Source organism: Carassius carassius, chromosome 32 (assembly GCF_963082965.1).
Source record: "Carassius carassius chromosome 32, fCarCar2.1, whole genome shotgun sequence".
In the NCBI taxonomy this organism is placed as follows: Eukaryota; Metazoa; Chordata; class Actinopteri; order Cypriniformes; family Cyprinidae; genus Carassius; species Carassius carassius.
In genome coordinates, this window is record NC_081786.1 from 27688870 (window position 1) to 27709352 (window position 20483).

Genomic DNA, 20483 nt, shown 5'->3' on the forward strand with positions numbered 1-20483 from the left:
TGAACGCTCTCTGTGATTGGTTAATTCTGTCTTGTAGCATTTGCGTGTGATCAGATGAGCATGACATTCGTAGATTTCAATGTATACTGTAGTCACTATATTTTGTTAAATAAATAAAATTACTGGTATATAAAACAAACCTTAGTATCTTTTTTTTTTTTTTTGGAGAATCGATACTTCGGCATCGATTGATCCGCCTATCCCTACTGTAAACAGTCCGCCATTTTTTGGACGCCGGAGCATGTGAGGCAAGAATGGCTCCTAAGCGATTTAGGTGTTTTGTTGTTGGATGTAATAATGAACATTACAGTCGTCATTTACTCCCGACATCCGAGCCGCTGAAGACGCAGTGGACTAGTTACGCTTTTAAAGGGAACGTGCCTCCCGATCTTCCTAAATGCGTCTATGTCTGCTCCAATCATTTCACATCAGACTGCTTTGCAAACGAGGGGCAGTATAAAGCAGGTTTTGCTAAAAAGTTGGTCTTGAAGGATGGGTCGGTCCCAACGGTTCGTGACCCAGCTTCACCTCCAGAAAAAGTGAGTAAGTTAACGTTATAAGGTTTTTTTTAAATTAATCTTTACTTTCATCTTCCTCTTCATCGAAGAGAATGCCGATTCCGATTTATTTCTAAAAACTACAATCGACAGCATATACATAGATTTTTTTAATACCTTTTTAAATGCAAAAAATTACCATAAACCCTAACCTAACGCAAAATTATTAACATTACAGATGTTCTTTCACTTAAACAACTCTCAAAACAAAAGTGCTCCGTGACTAGAAAATAATTAACTGAAAAAGAGTTGCTGTATAAAACATTTTTTTTTTCACTGACTTTATTAAATGTCATTTTTCACATTGAATTCTTACATTGTTTCAGTTATTTCAGGGAGAATAATAAGAAAGTGTAGAGCTGTTCTCCATCAGCTCCATCCTTCCACCTCTGGAAACACAGAAGCTGCATCTGAAGTGGTTTTAGATGTATTTGGGTCAAAGACGTTAAGATGTCCGCATCAAAAGAAATGTACAAAAGTGATTTTGTGTCCAAAGAAAGCACATTAAATGTAAGTAAAATGTCTACTTTTGAGGTTTCAAATAAGTTTTTGGAGAATAAAATGTCAAAATTTGGTTGAAATAATGTTACACTGTCATTCAGTGTAACACAATATTTATGCAAAAATTCAAACAACATGCTTATTCTGACGTGTACATATTAAAATATCTAAAAGAATAATGGAGCATACTTAATTTTATTGTGTTTTCAATTAGTAAAATGTACTCACTGACAAATGGGCAAAGCCTAGGATAGTGGCAAATGTTAAAAATTTAAAATTATTACTCATTAGTATTTGGGGTGAATGAATGCATTTACACTGCAACATTTCAGACACATAAATAATTCTATAAGATTAATGTTATAAATATATATTTTATTAAACATATAAATAAGAGATGTTGAGGAAAATGCAATGATAGGTTTAAATATTAAACAAAACCAACAAAACGCTTCGTAAACTTTCGATTTGATTTTTAAAAGTGTATGTTAATGCATTAAAATCATTCGTAAATAGGGCGCATATGCACACTTATTTACAATTAGCATAATCCCCACCTATTAATTACAGCTACACAAATTGCGTGTCCACAAACGCAGTGGAATATTCTTGTCTACTTTCTCAGGTTTGGCTCCAGTATATTGCATTAATGCTAAAAAGACCAATAGACTATATGCTTAACAATAAATATTCAACATGAGAATGCTTTGGTGGCACAGCGTTCTTCCAGTTGAGACGCTTGGCTTGCTATGATTTGGAATATCAGAAAGTCAGGTGTACATTTCTTTCATACCAACATTTAGAAAATATGAATCCGAAGATTTACGCCAAAACAGCTTTACAAACGATTCACACAAAATCGGGTAATTGGGCCGATCACGAAAATGGGCTGATAGATGCATCTCTAACTGAAACGGCTCGATGTGAACAGAGCTGTTTTTGACAGGGTAAAAGGGGTGTTGTTTTATACGAACACAGAGGCATTTTAAACCAAATATGTTGCAGAAATTTCATGAAGACCCTAAAAAATCTTAGCAACTTGTGGGAAATGGGCATCTGATGTCCCCTTTAACGTTTGCCAATGATGAATCTGTATTTACAAAATCCAAAGCAAAAACAGTGCATGCAGAAGTTACTGGTATTTAAGTGGCTTAAAAGTAAGATAAGATGATCTTCATAAGAGTATAAAAGGTTAAACAAAATTAAATGTAAAAGGTGTCACTCTATATGCCCAAATAATAGTCCTATCTTAATAATTAGAATATATTTGAACACTTACTAGTTTTCGTTGTGTTTATCAAATATGATACAGTAGTGAATACTGTATAATTCAGCTAGTGAAAATAACAATAGGTGCAGTTGAACTTTTGACTCCAATCCTGATAATAACTGAGATAAAACGCTTGTGATAAATTCCTATTGTGACCACTATCTCTCCATTGTTTTTAATTCTGAAGTAAACTAAGTGATAATACTAAACCACTATCCAAGAGCAACACATTTGCATTGCAGTTGAGCAGGGGTCTCAAACTCAATTCCTGGAGGGCCACATGCAGAGCTTTGATCAGGTGTGTTTGATCAGGTTTGGAGCGCTAAACTGTGCAGAGCTGTGGCCCTCCAGCAACTGAGTTTGAGACCATTGCAGCAGAGTTTAATTGTGATGTATTAAACACTGCTTTGGTGCTATTTTTCACTGATCTGTTTAGACCCAGTGAGCTAGGAATAACTTGTTTATACAGTGCTGCTGTATTAAATATCTGTGCAAGCTCCAAAGTCACAACACCATGAGTGGACTAGCAGAATAGTTTCTCAAACCTATGTTTATGGCTATCATTTCTGGTGTGGAAACGTATTTAAAGAATGGTTTAATAGTTACTATTCAAGCTGTTACAGTGGGGCGTATTCATGAAGCACAAGCAGAACAAATTTCTGACTAAATGATTTGTAAAACTTATCTTGTGTAAGTTGTTGCAATCTTTCCAATGGAACAGATTGTGTAATAAATGGATTTATGAGCTCGTCGTTTAGAAATTCATTCTGCTTGTCTTTCATGAATAAGAATAACTGGAAAAAAAGCTCATCAGTATTTTAGTAAAGTTCTGTTCAGTCAGTTCTTTAGTTAATGGGGGAATGCGTTGCAAATTTTATGTCTCCTGTGGTGCATTTATATTATTAGTAGGTAGGGCTGCACGATAATGACAAAAAATCATATTGGACGATTATTCCCTTGAAATTGTAATTGTGATTGTTAATTACGATTATCACAATTTACATTGAATGAAGTTTATACCATTGTTTGATGCAACTGCGTGTCGTATTTTTATATGAAAATAAACGAGCTGAAAACACTCTTAACTGAAAATCTTTTAGTGCTTTTTTATATTATTAAGCCTCAAATGTCAACTATACATCGGATTGGTTTCTTCTTTAAATTATAAAAAAAAAGCAAAAATATGAATGGTATTATAATGTTATACTTAAATTAAAACAATGGAAAATCCCTTAAGATAACACGTAGAAAGAAAAATGCATCTTAAGCACACAGAATAACATAATTGGACTTGGAACAATTAATTGCCGATATGAACGATTTCGGAATTGTGGTATCCATAATTGTAATTCCGATTAGAAATTCAATTAATTGTGCAGCCTCATTAGTAGGGTTTATACATCAAAATCTGGCAGAATTTGGAAATAAAAGGCAGGCAAGGCAATGCAGGTTTATTTATATAGCACATTTCATACACAATGGTAATTCAATGAGCTTTACATATAAGAAAAGGTCATTTTCAACCTGATTTTTGTCTCGCTTGCTTCAATGTAATTGCTCACTCTTGTGAACAGCTTTGTTATGAGCACATGGCAAAATCATATTTACAAATGGGAAACTCAGAATTCTACATGATACTCAAGTTGTAACATAAGGAGCGTGTCGATTAGAAACCGTACGGGACATTACTGCTCTATAGTATAGATGATATCATAAAATGTATCTATAATCTATATAGACAGATCGGTGAGCAATAGTGAATTATAATGCATGATTTTGCAGGTTATTTAAATTTTGCAGCCTGTATTGTAATCATTTCAAAGGTATAGTTCACCCAAAAAGAAGAAAGAAAAGAAAATATGCTGTTAATTTACTGACCCTCAGGATATTCAAGAAGTATGTGACTTTTCTCTTCAGTAGAACAGTAAAGAAGATCTTTAGCTGAAACCATGGTCCTTGTTTATTCATAAAACACAAATTGTTTCACTGAACTGATTAAAATAACCAATCACCAGTTTATTCATAGGCTTATCATACAATGACTTAACGTAAACACAATAATAGTTTTGAAGCTCTCAATAATAATGTGAAACGTGGATGTCTAAACCATATGCAGTGAATAAACAAGTCCTCATCAATTCACCTTTTTACATAAATCATGAAAAAACAATTTTTTTTTATTTAGTTCAGTTCTTCGGTCCGAGTCCAAACTGTTTCCTCAATTCAGTGACTGTTGGAGTAATTGAATGTGTGCCAAAAACCGGCATCATAGGATCACAAGCACAAGTAGTGACTGCCAGTCATCTGGTTGAGTTACTTTTGTTGATTTGGTGAACTGGTCCAAAAATAACCAGCCCAAAAGAATGATTAATCCATGAATCAGACCGAGGCTATGGGTTAATGCTGAAAATAATGTTCAGTTCACTGACCATTTGGACTGGACCTGATTATAAGGGTTTTGTTGAGAGTGCAGGACTTATGCTGAACTGAAGTGATTATAAAAGAAGCACTGTCAGTAGATGTGTTTTGATCATCACAACAACTGTAAAGTTTAATGCGGCTCAGATAACAGGCAACCAAAGTCTCTTCTGATGCATATCTGACACTGAAAAGTAAGACAGGTTAAAGCCAGCATATTGTATGTTTGTGCGTCCTTTATGTGGAAACACATGTTTCTCCTGAGTCTGGTTAAATATCTGATTGAGCTGTCAGTCTTATCATTACAGTCTGAGCTCCCCAGAGAAAGCCCTCAGCAACCAATACTTTGATTTCATGTCGTGAGAGGTGTCCGCACTCATAGTAAAACACTATTTATAAAGCTTGCCTGACACTTGCTCTAGCCATTTGTAGAAGTAACTATGTAAGGTGTTTTTCTAATGCACACGACTGGGCAGGGTTTCTTAGCAAAAAACAATAAAATAAAAAAGTAACAATCATACCATACTTCTTTAAAATTACATGTAATGTCCAATACAGTTTTTCACTGTATATAGTAGGGGAATGTACCATAAACCATTTAACAGATTTTTACTGTAGGATTTTAAGTCTTTTACCGTTAAATTCATTTTTAAAGTCATTTTTTTTTACAGTGTACAACACATCTGTATAGCTTTAATACAGTACAGCAGCTTTGCACGTGTCCATGTTTAATGATTCTCATAGCTATGTGAAAATAAGTGTATAATTGGAACAGTTCATTGTTTGAGCTGAATCTGAGAGAGATGCAGAGCAGGGGGATGCGAGGAACAGTATTAAGAACCGCTGCTTTAGAACATTGATTTTGAAACTGCCATTGCTTCCATTGCATCCATTACAGTGTTAATTTTGACAGCAAATTTTAAGATTTTAGTCCACTAAATCTAGAGTAAATTTAGTTGGCTAAAACCCTAATTTCCAAACTCTTTATATAGGTTTGATATTAAGGTTTTATCATTATAGACATCGATTTAACTGCAGTGACACACTACATGCCTTTGTTAAAATGAAATAAAACCAGTTCTCATAAAGAACGACAACATGGTCTTCTTTTTAATGAAATACCAATCGTTATACAGGATAATTCTGCATTCTTTAACTTGCTTACCATATTCTTCGTTCTTTCAAGCAAACATTTATTTCTGTAAATAAGTTTAGATTAATCTTTGGGGCTACTAAAGATTTTCAGTCAAGAGCAGTGCATGAATTTCTGTCTGTATTTTGTTGCTTGATTAACATCAATGACTCACACAATAGCAACTCAATTCGGCTGCTGTGCCTTTAAAACCAATTGCATAGCTGCAATGGATGCAATGTACTTATACACGTTCTCCCTACTGTTTACATTCAGTTAAGACATAGTCAACTGTGTTTACATGAATACCTGTCAAAACTGACAATTTGACATCATTTTGTGTATAATTCTCTGTTCATGTGATGCGAAAGAGTACAGGCGCGCTGTTAGACGCACTTTCCGTGTGTGTGTATGCTTCAGTGTCTGTGTTCTAAAAACTGGACTGAATTGAGCTCTATCTTGCATCTTCAAGATTTACCCGTATGTCTATGGCGTTATTTCCCTGTCAAATGTCGAGAGCGCATAATTGTAGCGCGAAAGTACATTAATATAATGCGCGAGCGTGAATCTCTCTGCTCGCGCGCGGAATATAATGTGTGGAGCGCGAATCTCTCTGCTCGCACGTGGGAACTGGGTAAAACGTGTTCAGTGCAATCGCGAATCTCTCCTCTTCGCTTAAAGTAAGCGTGTATGTGCTTAGACTGCGTCCCGTGCGTTCGCACATGGCCAAGTACTCTTCTCTTCGATTTCTTTCTCTTTGCTCTTGGCATAAACGCTGTCAAAACGGCAACAACCAATCAGAAATAGGCCTCAACAACTGACCAATGAAAACGCGACATCGTACATGGAATCTTATCGGTTGATATTGAACCGCACATGGAACACATGGAATAAGTTCACTGAAGTTCAATCAAGACGATACATTTGACATATTTAACATCAAAACAAATCAAACATGGATACGAGATCGGCGGATCCATCTCGGCTCGTCTTGATTGAACGTCAGTGAATTTATTCCATGTTATGATTGCTGATCAGCTGACTTTCTCAGACCACATTGCTAAAACTGTCCGATCCTGCAGATTTGCTTTATTCAACATCAAGAAGATCAAGCCCTTTCTTTCAGAACATGCTGCACAACTCCTTGTTCAAGCTCTTGTTCTGTCCAGGCTGGAATATTGCAATGCTCTCTTGGCAGGTCTTCCAACCAGTTCTATCAAACCTTTACAATTAATTCAGAACGCAGCAGCAAGATTAATTTTTAATGAGCCAAAAAGAATACACGTAACACCTCTGTTTATCAATTTGCACTGGCTTCCAGTAGCTGCTCGCATAAAATTCAAGGCATTGATGTTTGCCTACAAAACTACCACTGGCTCTACACCCATTTACCCAAATTTATTACTACAGACTTATGTGCCCTCTAGAAGCTTGCGTTCTGCAAGTGAACGTCGCTTGATTGTGCCATCCCAAAGAAGCACAGTCACTTTTACAGACTTTTAAATTAAATGTTCCCTCCTGGTGGAATGACCTCCCCAACTCAATCCGAGCAGCTGAGTCCTTAGCCATCTTCAAGAATCGGCTGAAAACACATCTGTTCTATCTTTATTTCACCCTCTAACACTCACTATTCTAATTCTATTCTTTAAAAAAAATCTAACTACTTTTCTAATCTTTTTGTATTCTATTTTCTTTTCATTTATTATGCAAATTATGCAAGCGTATATATGTATATGTGTATATATGTATATGTGTATATGTATGTGTGTGTGTGTGTGTGTGTGTGTGTGTGTGTAAAGACCTTTAGCACTAGCTTGCTCTATTCTTTTTTTTATTCTATCTGTTTTCTTTTTATTTATTATATTATTTAAAAGCCCATGCTTCGTGTACTGTGTTAACCTAACTGAGACTTGTTATAGCACTTATATATCATTGCTCTTTTTCTTGTTTTTGATTGCTTCCACTGACCTCATTTGTAAGTCGCTTTGGATAAAAGCGTCTGCTTAATGAATAAATGTAAATGTAATGTTCCATGTGCGGTTCAATATCAACCAGTAAGATTCCATGTACGATGTCGCGTTTTCATTGGTCAGTCGTTGAAGCCTATTTCTGATTGGTTGTTGCCGTTTTGACAGCGTTTATGCCAAGAGCAAAGAGATATTTTTAACATTATATTAATGTACTTTCGCGCTACAATTATGCGCTCTCGACATTTGACAGGGAAATAACTCCATGTATGTCTGCTCTTCTCTTATTCCCACATATTGACACTTTTGAACATTGTATGCGACGTGCAACAAGTGTATGTTAGCTTATGTCCCGCCGGTTCATATGTACGCATCTAACCTCCGAACCCCCAGGAGATTCGTTCTGAATGAATCTCATCCCAAATCATCACTCTCTAATATTTCCGTCTCGTTTATTCATGACGAAAATGTCAATAGATTTATGCATCATAGTTTTTGTCATTCAAAAAGGATTTTATTTCGTTATTGTCTCATTGTCGTCAGTGAAAAAAAGTCGTTGACGACAATTATGACAAATTATTTGTCAACGAAATTAACACTGATCCATTATTATCGTTAGAAGACAAAATCAGGATTCGTATATGAACAGATTTTTACATGCACCTCTAGTTTTCTGTTCCTCTTCTCTAAAGCAGCACAGCATTGCCTCGCCCCCTTTGTTGCATGTTCCAGAGGGCGGGGTTTATCTGGGTTTGTGATGTCACGAACCCGGGAAGTAACTCACTGTAGTCCCTTACCAGCCATTTTTGACAATTTAAAGAGACGATATCTCTGTTTGATTGAACTTTCAAATTTGTGACTTTGCAGATATTGTTTATGCTAAGACAGCAACATTGCACACTAACTAACGTAAAAAAGTGACATCGCAGTAAACCACCCCTTTAAGACTTAACTTAAATCTCACTTTGTTTTCCTCTAATTGCCAGACCTTTACTTATTTCAGTTATTGTGTTGCATGTTATATGATCATACTTTATGATCATAAAGGTGCTATGTACATGTAAAAACATTTTGCTGTTATTATTAATATTCATACATGACTTGGTAAAATATTTTAAACTCTTGTAAAATATAAGGGAAATCCACTTTGCAAAACGAAATGGTTTAAATCTTCCATAAATGTAAGACCAGCGTTTTTACACTGTAAAAAAGAAATATATTTACTTTTTTTAAGGAGTTATACTTTTAATCAGCAAGAACACATTAAGTACTATTATTTTGTTACAAAAACAATCTAAAAGTTTTTTTTTTTTTTGTGGGGCCACTTTCTAATGATTTCTGATGGATCTTCTGACACGTGACTTGAATAATGACTGTTAAAGATTCAGCTTTGCATTATAAAAATAAATTACATTTTAAAATATATTCAAATCGAAAACTGTTATTTAAAATGATGACAATATTATTATTTTTTTTTTTTTGTGTGTACATTCAAAAATATTTGGGAGGAAAAAGGATTAAGGATTAATATTTGAACTATTTTAAAAGTACATGCTAAGGACAAATGTGCTGAATGGACCATCCCTGATTCTTTGCTGAGCTGGTGCTATAATTGTCTCCTGATTTGGTCTGCTCTTGAAGATAACCAAGAGACACAGCTGGTACCAGCAGCTGTCCAAAGTGCGCATTCCCGTGCTGCCAGTGAAGAAATGCAAGGTTTTAGAAGACCTATCACATGATGGGTCCAATGTGTCTAAATACGGGCTAGGAGAGTCGTGGCATTTGTGATTGTGGCTTTGGCAAGACATGGAGTCTGCACACATGCACGGTGAACTAAACGGTGAGGTCTCAGAATTGCGTGCGTGCAGATTCGCTTTAAAAGGAGTGTAAACATAATCAAAACCAATCTAGAATATAAAATGGAAAAGTAAAAACTTAAAAAACAAGAGCTCTGCAGGTAACACAATACACATGACCTGGTTGATGGACACAGAGGAGGGAAGAAGGTCAAAGTCTATCAACTGTAATGCTAGTTACCTTGCACTCTGATAACAGTAAAACAGACACAAACATTACAGTAGTAAGCGCACAACCTCTGTTTTATTATTCTCTTCTATATAATTTTATAATCTGCAATCGGTTTCTATTACTGTATGAATAAATATTGCCCAGTTCATCTTACTGTATACAGTCATCTGCTTCTATTAATATCAGCCATCCATAACTTATGTTCAGTTGGAGCAGTTGTCTTATTGGATTTCAGCTTGTAGTATGTATGCTACTCGCAAATACTGGGTCTACAGGCCGAGTGTTTAACAGTGCACAGCAGTTTTGGAGAGGAATGACATGCAGCTGAACTGATCTTGTCCCAAAAAATAAATAAATAAATATTTATGTGTGCAGTGATTATTAAAACATTCAGTGCTTGGTTAAATGTTAAGGTCAGTGCAAAAATCACTTAACAAAAAAGTGATGATGTATTTCAAGAAAAGTTACATTTAGGAACATTTTACCATCCTGTTACTCAAACTGTAGAGCATAGCGCTTGCAGCGTCAGGGTCATGGGTTCGATTCCCAGGGAATGTATGAACTGATAAAATACTGCTTTGAATTCCTTAGTGCAATGTACATCACTCTGAATAAAAGCGTCTTCTAAATGCACAAACATAAATGTAAATAACCACTTCAATGATAATAAACTGGGACATTTAAATTGGCTGATACTGTATTTTTTTATATAATATTATGTAATTTTATATATTATACAATACAACATAATTTTATATATAATGTAAATAATTGTATATAATATGGTATACTTTTATAAGCACATTTTAAATAGTAATTTGCTATATTCTAAAAGCTGCATGATTTTCCCTGTAAATTTTATGAATTGTAACTAAAGCAATGTGCTTGTGTGTGTGTGTGTGTGTGTATATATATATATATTAGTCAGTTGTTTTTAAAAGAAGCTTCTTATGCTTGCCAATGCTGCATTTATTTGATCAAACAATATAGTTACACAGCAATATTGTGAAATATTACTTCAATTTGAAAGAACTGTTCTATTATTATAAATGTTGAAAATGTCAAAAAGAAAATATAAAGAAGAATAGCACTTATTTGAAACAGATCTTTTTGTAACCTCACATGTCTTTACTGTAACTTGTTTAATTGCATTCTTGCTAAATAATATAATTTTATTAATTACTCTGAAGCTTGGAATGCTTTTGTTTTAACAATATTAAGCAAAAACGTTAATGTTATGTCATTTTTCACCACTGATAATCAGAAATGTTTCTTGCGCAATAAATCAGCATATTATTCTTATTTCTGAAGATCATGTGACACTGAAGACTGGAGGAATGATGCTGAAAATACAGCGGAGCATCACAGAAATAAATTACATTTGAACAGATATTACAACAGAAAATAGTTAAACAATTTTGCATTTCTGACTTGGTTCTTGTAAGTCAGCATTACATTTAAGAAACTTAAGTATTCCAATTTTATGAGCAGAAGTGTATAAAACACAAAGTATTACTGCAGCATGTGCCGTGACCTGCAATTAAAAAATGTAAGGCATGTAATCTTGAAAATTACTGAATAAAAAATGATAAAGACGGTGTCTGGAATATCAGCTAGTGATAGCCATGAATGCCTTTCTAACAGGTTACATTCCATTGTAACTCGACGTGCTTGAACTCCTGAAGAAGCAGAATAGAGTTCATCATCAGTAAACCAAAACCAAGACCTCTCTGCTTACGTGACATCATGGATTGCTCTTTAAAAAGCCATTCCAAGGGGGTGGATATCCAAGTTCATGTTCAAGCCCTAGTATTAATAGATACCTGGATGAGGCCCTGATAAAATACAGTACACATACTTCGTGAATGAGCCAACCATCTATGAAAACATCCAGAGACAAACGTGATAACCCCCCCCCCCCCCCCAACAAAACACTTTTCTAAAATCAAGGCCAAAAGTTCCAATATTTTTCCAATCACACTATTATCACAGGAATAAATGACTATCCAGCTGAGCAAAAGCAGCGGGCCAGTGCTGTTGAGAATTACTGTGATCTTTACCCTCCAGACAAAACAGAACAATCTCATTCTTATTTCTCTTTTGTATATCTTGCCATTGTCAAGAAAGAAATATCTGTTTTGTTATTACAGTAATACCTGTTTTCTGATTGAATATACAGGTGCATCTCGATAAATTGGAATGTTGTGAAAAAGTTCATTTATTTCAGCTATTCAACTCAAATTGTGAAACTCGTGTATTAAATAAATTAAGTGCACGCAGACTGAAGTAGTTTAAGTCTTTAGTTTCTTTTAATTTTTATGAAAATTGTGATGATTTTGGCTCACATTTAACAAAAACCCACCAATTCACTCTCAACAAAGAGTAATTTTGCTTTAATTACTGCCTCAGTTCAGCGTGGCATGGAGGTGATCAGTTTGTGGCACTGCTGAGGTGGTCTGGAAGCCCAGGTATCTTTGACAGTGGCCTTCAGCTCATCTGCATTGTTTGGTCTCTTGTTTCTCATCTTCCTCTTGACAATACCCCATAGATTCTCTCTGGGGTTCAGGTCTGGTGAGTTTGCGGGATCAGTCAAAGCACACCAACACCATGGTCATTTAACCAACTTTTGGTGTTTTTGTCAGTGTGGGCAGGTGCCAAATCCTGCTGGAAAATGAAATCAGCATCTTCAGAAAGCTGGTCAGCAGAAGGAAGCATGAAGTGCTCCAAAATTTCTAGGTAAATGGGTGCAGTGACTTTGGTTTTCAAAAAAAAACAAATGGACCAACACCAGCAGATGACATTGCACGCCAAATCATCACAGACTGTGGAAACTTAACACTGGACTTCAAGCAACTTGGGCTATGAGCTTCTCCACCCTTCCTCCAGACTCTAGGACCTTGGTTTCCAAATGAAACACAAAACTTGCTCTCATCTGAAAAGAGGACTTTGGACCACTGGGCAATAGTTCAGTTCTTCTTCTCCTTAGCCCAGGTAAGACACCTCTGACGTTGTCTGTGGTTCAGCTAATTTCTTGACAAGTCTGTGTGTGATGGCTCTTGATGCCTTGACCCCAGCCTCAGTCCATTCCTTGTGAAGTTCACTCAAATTCTTGAATCGATTTTGTTTGACAATCCTCATGAGGCTGCGATTCTCTCGTTAGATGTGCATCTTTTTCTTCCACACTTTTTCCTTCCACTCAACTTTCTGTTACAATGCTTGGAAACAGCACTCTGTGAACAGCCAGCTTCTTTGGCAATGAATGTTTGTGGCCCCTTGTGAAGGATGTCAATTATTGTCTTCTGGACAACTGTCAGATCAGCAGTCTTCCCCATGATTGTGTAGCCTAGTGAACCAAACTGAGAGACCATTTTGAAGGCTCGGGAAATATTCGCAGGTGTTTTGAGTTGATTAGCTGATTGGCATGGCACCATATTCTAATTTGTTGAGAATTGGTGAATTGTCTGAATTGGTGGGCTTTTGTTAAATGTGAGCCAAAATCATCACAAATAAAAGAACCGAATACTTAAACTACTTCAGTCTGTGTGCAATGAATTTATTTAATACAAGTTTCACAATTTGAGTTGAATTACTGAAATAAATGAACTTTTCGACCACATTCTAATTTATTGAGATGCACCTGTATTAGCCTTTAGTGTTACATGATCCTGAAGAAATAATTCTGTAACATTTGTTATTAATTTCAACGTTAAACACAGTTCTGCTGCTTGATAATTTTGTGGAAATGGTGATATGTTACCATTTTTAAAAGTTTGGATTAATATTGAAAAAAAAGAAGGAAATTAAGTTTTTGTCAGCAAGGATTCATTAAATTGTCAAAAAAATGTCTGTAAAGACATTTATAATGTGAAAAAAAACTTTTTTATAGATGCTGATCTTTTGAACGATTTAATGATTTTTGAAGATCATGTGACACAAGATTAGAGTTAAGATGCTAAAAAAACAGCTTTGATCACAGAAATAAAATACAGTTTACAATATATTCCAATAGAAAACACTTCTTTTGATTTAAAATAATATTTTATAATACTGATTTACTATATTTTGATCAAATAAATGCAGCTTTGGTGAACATAAGAGACTTATTTAAAAATAATAATAATAATAATAATTATTATTATTATTATTACAATTTTTTGAATCGTGTATTTCCAAATGGTGTTCAGATGTTCATTTATGCTTAAACTATTTCCACTGGAAGTGCACTTGATGGCAAGTTAATGCTAGGAAGTCACATGTATTATATAACTTTAATGCTGCAATTTAAAATTTTCAACTGGAAATGCACTTCTTCTATAAAGTGAATGGTACACAGTTTTCATGACACAGTATATAGCTTTACTTTGCAATTTACTGCTCTCCAAATTCAAGACACACATGCATATGAAAGTATAGTAGTCGCTTTTCACATGTGTGAAAGTCCAGGCTGCACAATATATCATATATGCCACTCATTAGTAAATTATTAATAAAGTGGTGAAAACAAGTCCCATAGAACAAGAACGCACTGCTCTCTGAATGAAACATGAATGAAACACTTGCCCACAGTCCCTAAGCCTCAGGCTAGTGTAGTCCTGTATGCTCCTGCTCAGACAGACTCCAGACCCATTCTTCTGATAGGAGCACCCATTATCCAAAGATCCTTCCTCTGTAGGAGCTACGGTGAGAAGCAGCTGCTCCAAACCAAGAGTCAACAAGTGAAGGAAAGCATGACTGAGTGGTTAGGCGGGCTGTAAAATCAGTGAGTCACAGACCGGGACAGTGAAGCCAGCGCTGCACATGCCTGCTCTATCAGTGATTGTGTGCAGCTCCGCTGCTGCTGCGCTATATTTAACCTCTTCGCTTACTCAGTTGTAGCCAGCAGGGTGTGAGAGTGACATGAGGCTCTCAGAAGTGACAGCTGATCCTCACATCAGAGAGCCTGTCCAGGAACCGTGTGGGATTAATGAAAGCTGATTTAGCTGAGCCAGCGTATAAACTATCCTGTTAATTTACATTATCATTTAATAATATATATAGATACAAAACCACTTCACATGTTTTTCTCTAAAAGGTTTATGGAAGCTTCTAAATAATAAAAATAAAAACTTTTTAACTTTAAGTTTTCAATGGCAAGTTGACGAATGCAGATTTGTGAACTCAATTCTGATGAGAACAAGTGTTCAGACTGAGAGAGTGATGGGAGGAAAAAGTACATTTCACTGCTTTTGTGTTCTCTCATAAAAGTATTGCGAGGACCTTTGTACCTTGGAACATTTGTGTGCAAAGTTTCTCGCAATAACAATATTTTTGTGTGCAATTTCAAAGGTGTATGTACATGTGTAGTCCGCACATTTGTATGTGTAAATTAATAAGTTTATATGTATAAGTATAAGGCTTGTGTAGGTCACGCTTTAGTTTTGAGACCAGTTCTCACTGTTAACTAAATATTAACTATGATTTTTGGCTTCGTAAACTCTTAATTTTACCCTCTTGTGTATAAGTGTAAATGTATGTTTGTGTACAATTGTATCTATACACATAAGTGTGTATTTGTAGATTTATGTGTGTGAGGTATGTATAGATATATATTTTTAGTCATGTGAAAAACAAAGGACACCCAAAGGAAATCAATGTTTTCCATATCAGTGCATATATATATAAAATCATATAAAGCATATAAAATCATATATATATATATATATATACATATATAATTTTTTTTTCTAATCTGGTCCATGGCAGGTCTTAAAATTTGGAAACTAAAACCTCATGACATATCACATCATCTCATAATTTATTTAGCAACTAATTGTTAACTATTAAGTGTGAGAAGCACTATAATTTGGTATCAGAGTGAAATGGTTTAATAGCTTTTCAATCAATCAATCAATTAGTAAAGCAAGCTTTTGAATTCATATGTACATCCATGGTACACTCACAGAGTTTGACATAATTAGTCTCCAAAAGGCTTTTTGATCATTAATTATTATCATCATTTTTATGTGTCCTAATGATATTGAATACATATGTCACTTGCCAGAACTGAACATATTGCCGTCCACTGAATAGCCATTGGTGCCTGGAGCCTGATGACCGCAGTATGCGGCTATATTTAATTTTTGGATGTAATGTATGGATGGATGGATTTATTTAATTAATTTCTGAGTCTTCTCAAAGCACCCAGGAATCTCAAACTTCAAACGACAGCCATAAAGACAGGCTGTTTGTTGTTTTTGCGGATCAGTTAAAAAAATTACTACAGCGTTGTATAAAGTGTGGCTCTTTGATTGTCGTGGAGGATATGAAGGAAATCACAAAACTGCAAGCTCCTTACAGCAAATGCTCTCCTTCACTGTCGGCCACAGAGACACCATCCATTTTGCCCCACTCTCACCTCTTAAACCCTCCAATCGTCTTTGTTTTTATTGATTTGATAATTAACGTTTTCAATGGTTTTATCCTCACTGATTTCGTGTTCTGACTCAAATTGAAAAGGCTGAACAGATGATTTTTTTTTTTGTAAGGCCATTTGACGTCACAGCCCAGAATGCACTGCGATATCAACAACCATGGCGGCCTACTATCAACGATTTTTAAAATACATTTTATAAGAACTAAGACATATTTTGTTAATTTTATATTATATCTCAGCGGTAATCCAGTAAGCAATACAAGTCTGAATACCCAGGGATCTAGGGCTGTGCCGATCGTTAATGCGCATCTTGTCAGTAAAGCCGGTTCTCTAATCAGCGGTAAATTCCATCAGGTGCGTGATTTCACATAGAGCAGCTGATACTACACGGAGCCGTTGTTAACCGAGAAGATGCGCAAATAAACGCTGGAAATGAACGTGGATTTGCGCATCTTCTCGGTTGATTGGAGCAGCCCTACAGGGATCCCTTGAATAATGCCAGACACAGCATGCATCATGTTCTGTAAGATCATCATGTTTGCAGTCAATATATATATACTCCTAGTGGAGGAATAGTCACTAATAATAGTAATAGTAAATGTGTAAAGATGCATGAAATGGAAATACTCAGAGTGGGCTAAAACTACCTCAAATGTGTACTTATATTTTTCAATTGCTGAACATTGTGTTCGTTCATTCCACTTTGACTTGTCTTTCATTGTTATTCTGTCTGTTTCTGTGTATCTGTGCTATTGTCCAGTTGGCTTTTTCCGCTCTATCGAACCACCACCAAGTGGCTGTTACCCAGAATACCTCAGAGTTTTTTCTCTTTGATATAATTTATGATGACCGAGATCTCTCCTCTGTCATTAATCTACAGCACTTCGTTGAGGGCCGGCCGACCCCTGCTCATCCCGACCCTGTGCCAGCACTGATAGATGAGCGTAGTAAGATACCAACAGTGTCTGAAGCACCAAGAGAAGGACTGCGAGACAACCGCAAACCAGACAATGCTGAAAACATCAGGTGTTTGTGTTATAGAAAGAGAAAGCAAATAATAACTGCGATGCAATATGACGTTACAAATACATTCCTTGTAATATGCTTTGTAATAATTTTGTTTTTTTGCATGTCATTAAAGTATGAGAAAATATTTGAAATGTGTATATATATATATATATATATATATATATATATTTTATGCTGTGACCTTTGTAGAAGACACCAGGACTAAAAAAAAAAAAAAGACGACATTAATAGGCAAAAACAATGTTGTTGTTTTTTGTTTTTTTATCAACAATTCATTTTTAGGTTTCTGAATTCTTTTTTTTTCTGCCAAAGTTTGTATAAAGGTGATTCTCAACTATGTTATGAAAGATGTAACAGATTGATTTGATATATAGTTTTGCTTTGTGTAATATGTGTGTAAAATGGCCATAAAAGGGTTTCCTCATTATACATAATCGATCCATACTCGGCATTTAATTTGCATATTAATGTGTTCTTGGGGCAACGTAATGATAAGTGTAATGGGAGTCAATTCACTCAAATATAATGTCCCCTACAGGGAGGAAAAGTCTATTTCTGGGTCCCAGGAGGATATTATTATTTGTTTATTATATTATTTTGGAAATATTAAACGTATATATCATTTTTACAGGTGTGATCGACAAGGCGTTTCCATTGTTATTAAAGAAGAGATGGTAGCAGAATCAATAATGGAGGACATCACTACAGAGGAGAGCACTGTGCTCATTAAGATGGGTTTGTGTTACAGTGATCTCTCTAATAGGGATGGGTGAATCCATCCTGAAGTATCAATGTAACGATACTCAGATAAAAATATCCATACTGATCCAAATATCAAAAGTATTGATACTCAAATAAAAATATTGATACTAAGGTGTTTTATATTATTTAGCAAACAAATAATGCATACAATATGCATTAAATTGGATGAATAGCCTATGTTAGCAAATAATTGTGTAGGAAGGATCTATTTACCTTCTCATCTGGACACACACAAGGCAGAATCAGTCAATCACAGAGAGTGTTTACTCACTTCTGACAGTGCATTTAAACAGAGCTGCGTTCCCCAAAAGCAGCTTATCATAAGAAAGTGTTGATGTGTTTGGGAACAACGCAGAAAAAAACATACTTGTTTGAGTTATCTCACAATAAGGCAGCTCAAAGAATCAGTCTCTCTAAACCCCTCCTTTCCATGAGCCCTCACTGCTGTGATTGGTCAGATGGCGCAGTCCTTTGTGATTGGTCCAGAGCCATAGAAAGATTGGCTCTGGATTGGTCTAATTGGTTGTTTGTTTTCTTAGAGCGTTTGACCAATTCTCGATTTTAAAGATTTTTAACTAGTCAGCATGTGCTGTGATAAATGTAACTATGTAAATGTAACATGATTCAAGTAACTTTTTTATTTAATAACCCTTTAGTTCAGGGGTCACCAAACTTGGTCCTGGAAGGCCAGTGTCCTGCAGAGTTTAGCTCCAACCCTAATCAAACACTCCTCATACTAGATAGACCTTCAAATTTACTGGCAGCTAAACTCTGCAGGACACCGGTATGATGACCTGTTGTTATTGCCATGCCGTCAAAGTGTCTAACTCTAACATTTGGTAATGTTTATTTCTATTCAAAATCGTGATTCCTCAATTTATTAAAAATAAAATCGTGGCAAAATTCGTTATCGAATTTATCGATAAAATCTGAAAAATCTTCCAGCACCATTTCCCACATTTCTGCATCAAAGTGAATGCGTTCCAGATGGTAATCATCAATCAGGAACTACACAAAAAAGCTACACAAATTAAAAAATGTCTGAACCATTTGATTCTTATGTTTACAGAGTGCACAGATGACCAACCCCAGACAGATGAAACACAGGGGGAACTGGAAAGATTGAAGACTCTTCTCACTCAAAAAGAAAAAGAAAATGACTTGCTAAGAGAGAAAATACAAACCCACCAGGCTCTTTACCCACTGACACCAGAGACTGTAAATAACAGCAGTGTCCCGAACTACTTCAAATACTGCACTGGATTCACTTACGATCAATTTAACGAACTGTGCAGATTTTTCGCCCTTCCAGATAATGAAACGGACCCACAAACTCACATCCCCTTGACATGTGATAAACTGAACAGGCACCTCCGCCACATGCCTTTACGTCAACAGTTTCTACTTGTACTTCTGAAACTAAGACAAAACTTTGACTTGGAAGAGCTAGCTTTCAAATTTCAAAGTGACATGCAAAGTGTTAGGACTTTATTCAGTTCATGGATTGACTTCATGTATGACAGGCTTGGTAATCTGTCTGTTTGGCCACACCGGGACATCATTGCAGAAAACATGCCCGACAACTACAAAGAAGAGTTTCCAACAACTTTTGCCATTCTTGACTGCACAGAGATAAAGATCGAGAAACCTAGCTCACCTTTAGTACAAAGTCAGACTTGTTCTAACCGTAAGTCTACTAACACACTCAAGTCTCTGATAGCCTGTGATCCTCGTGGCTCCATTATGTTTGCATCTATGCTATACAAAGGATCAATTTCTGACCAAGAGCTGTTTAGACGATGCGAAATCAAAGATTTACTGAAAGGTCTGCTTCAGTGTGGCCACCTTAAGAGAGGTGATGGGCTGATGGTGGACAAGGGCTTTCTCATTGAGAAAGATGTGAAGGAGCTTGGCCTTCAACTAAACATTCCTCCTTTTGCAAATCTTCACATGCCAGTCCCAGATGTTCAGATAGCAAAGACAATAGCCAAACACAAAGTGCATGTAGAAAGAGCAATAGCCAACGTCAAAACATTTAAGATAGTGTCTGGTAGAATCCCTAATTACATGTTAGAAAATATAAATCAGATATGGTGGGTGGTGTGTATGTTGTCAAATTTCCAGCGACACAGCATTCAGGCATAGATTGCTGAAGAAACCACATAGAGACAGCAAAGTGCTGCAGTTAATTCATGGCCATGATTGCTCTCTTCCTGTCACGCAAGTTATTACAATACATTTTGTACCCCATTTTTAACCTTTTTAAATTATATTGTGAAAGTTTTTCTTTTGTAATAAACAATGGCTGACTGCAAATGATAATAATTCAGTCTTAATCTGTATCCCTGTTTTAGCTGGTAGCTCAAACCACTTGCAAGAGGTGCTTTTCCTGCATCTATTGGTGGCC

General features: G+C 35.7%; 2 protein-coding genes across 2 annotated transcripts in view; one reads left to right on the forward strand and one right to left on the reverse strand.

The window, feature by feature from the left end:
- Positions 1-20483, reverse strand: part of LOC132113067 (collagen alpha-1(XII) chain-like) — a 171910-nt gene that overhangs the window by 89042 nt on the left and 62385 nt on the right. The window lies entirely within an intron of this gene.
- LOC132113065 (uncharacterized) lies at positions 192-20392 on the forward strand. The gene is made up of 4 exons (XM_059520871.1): positions 192-539; positions 17166-17311; positions 17946-18049; positions 19146-20392. The coding sequence occupies exons 1-4, from the start codon at positions 255-257 to the stop codon at positions 20219-20221; spliced, it is 1611 nt and encodes a 536-aa protein (XP_059376854.1). The 5' UTR covers positions 192-254; the 3' UTR covers positions 20222-20392.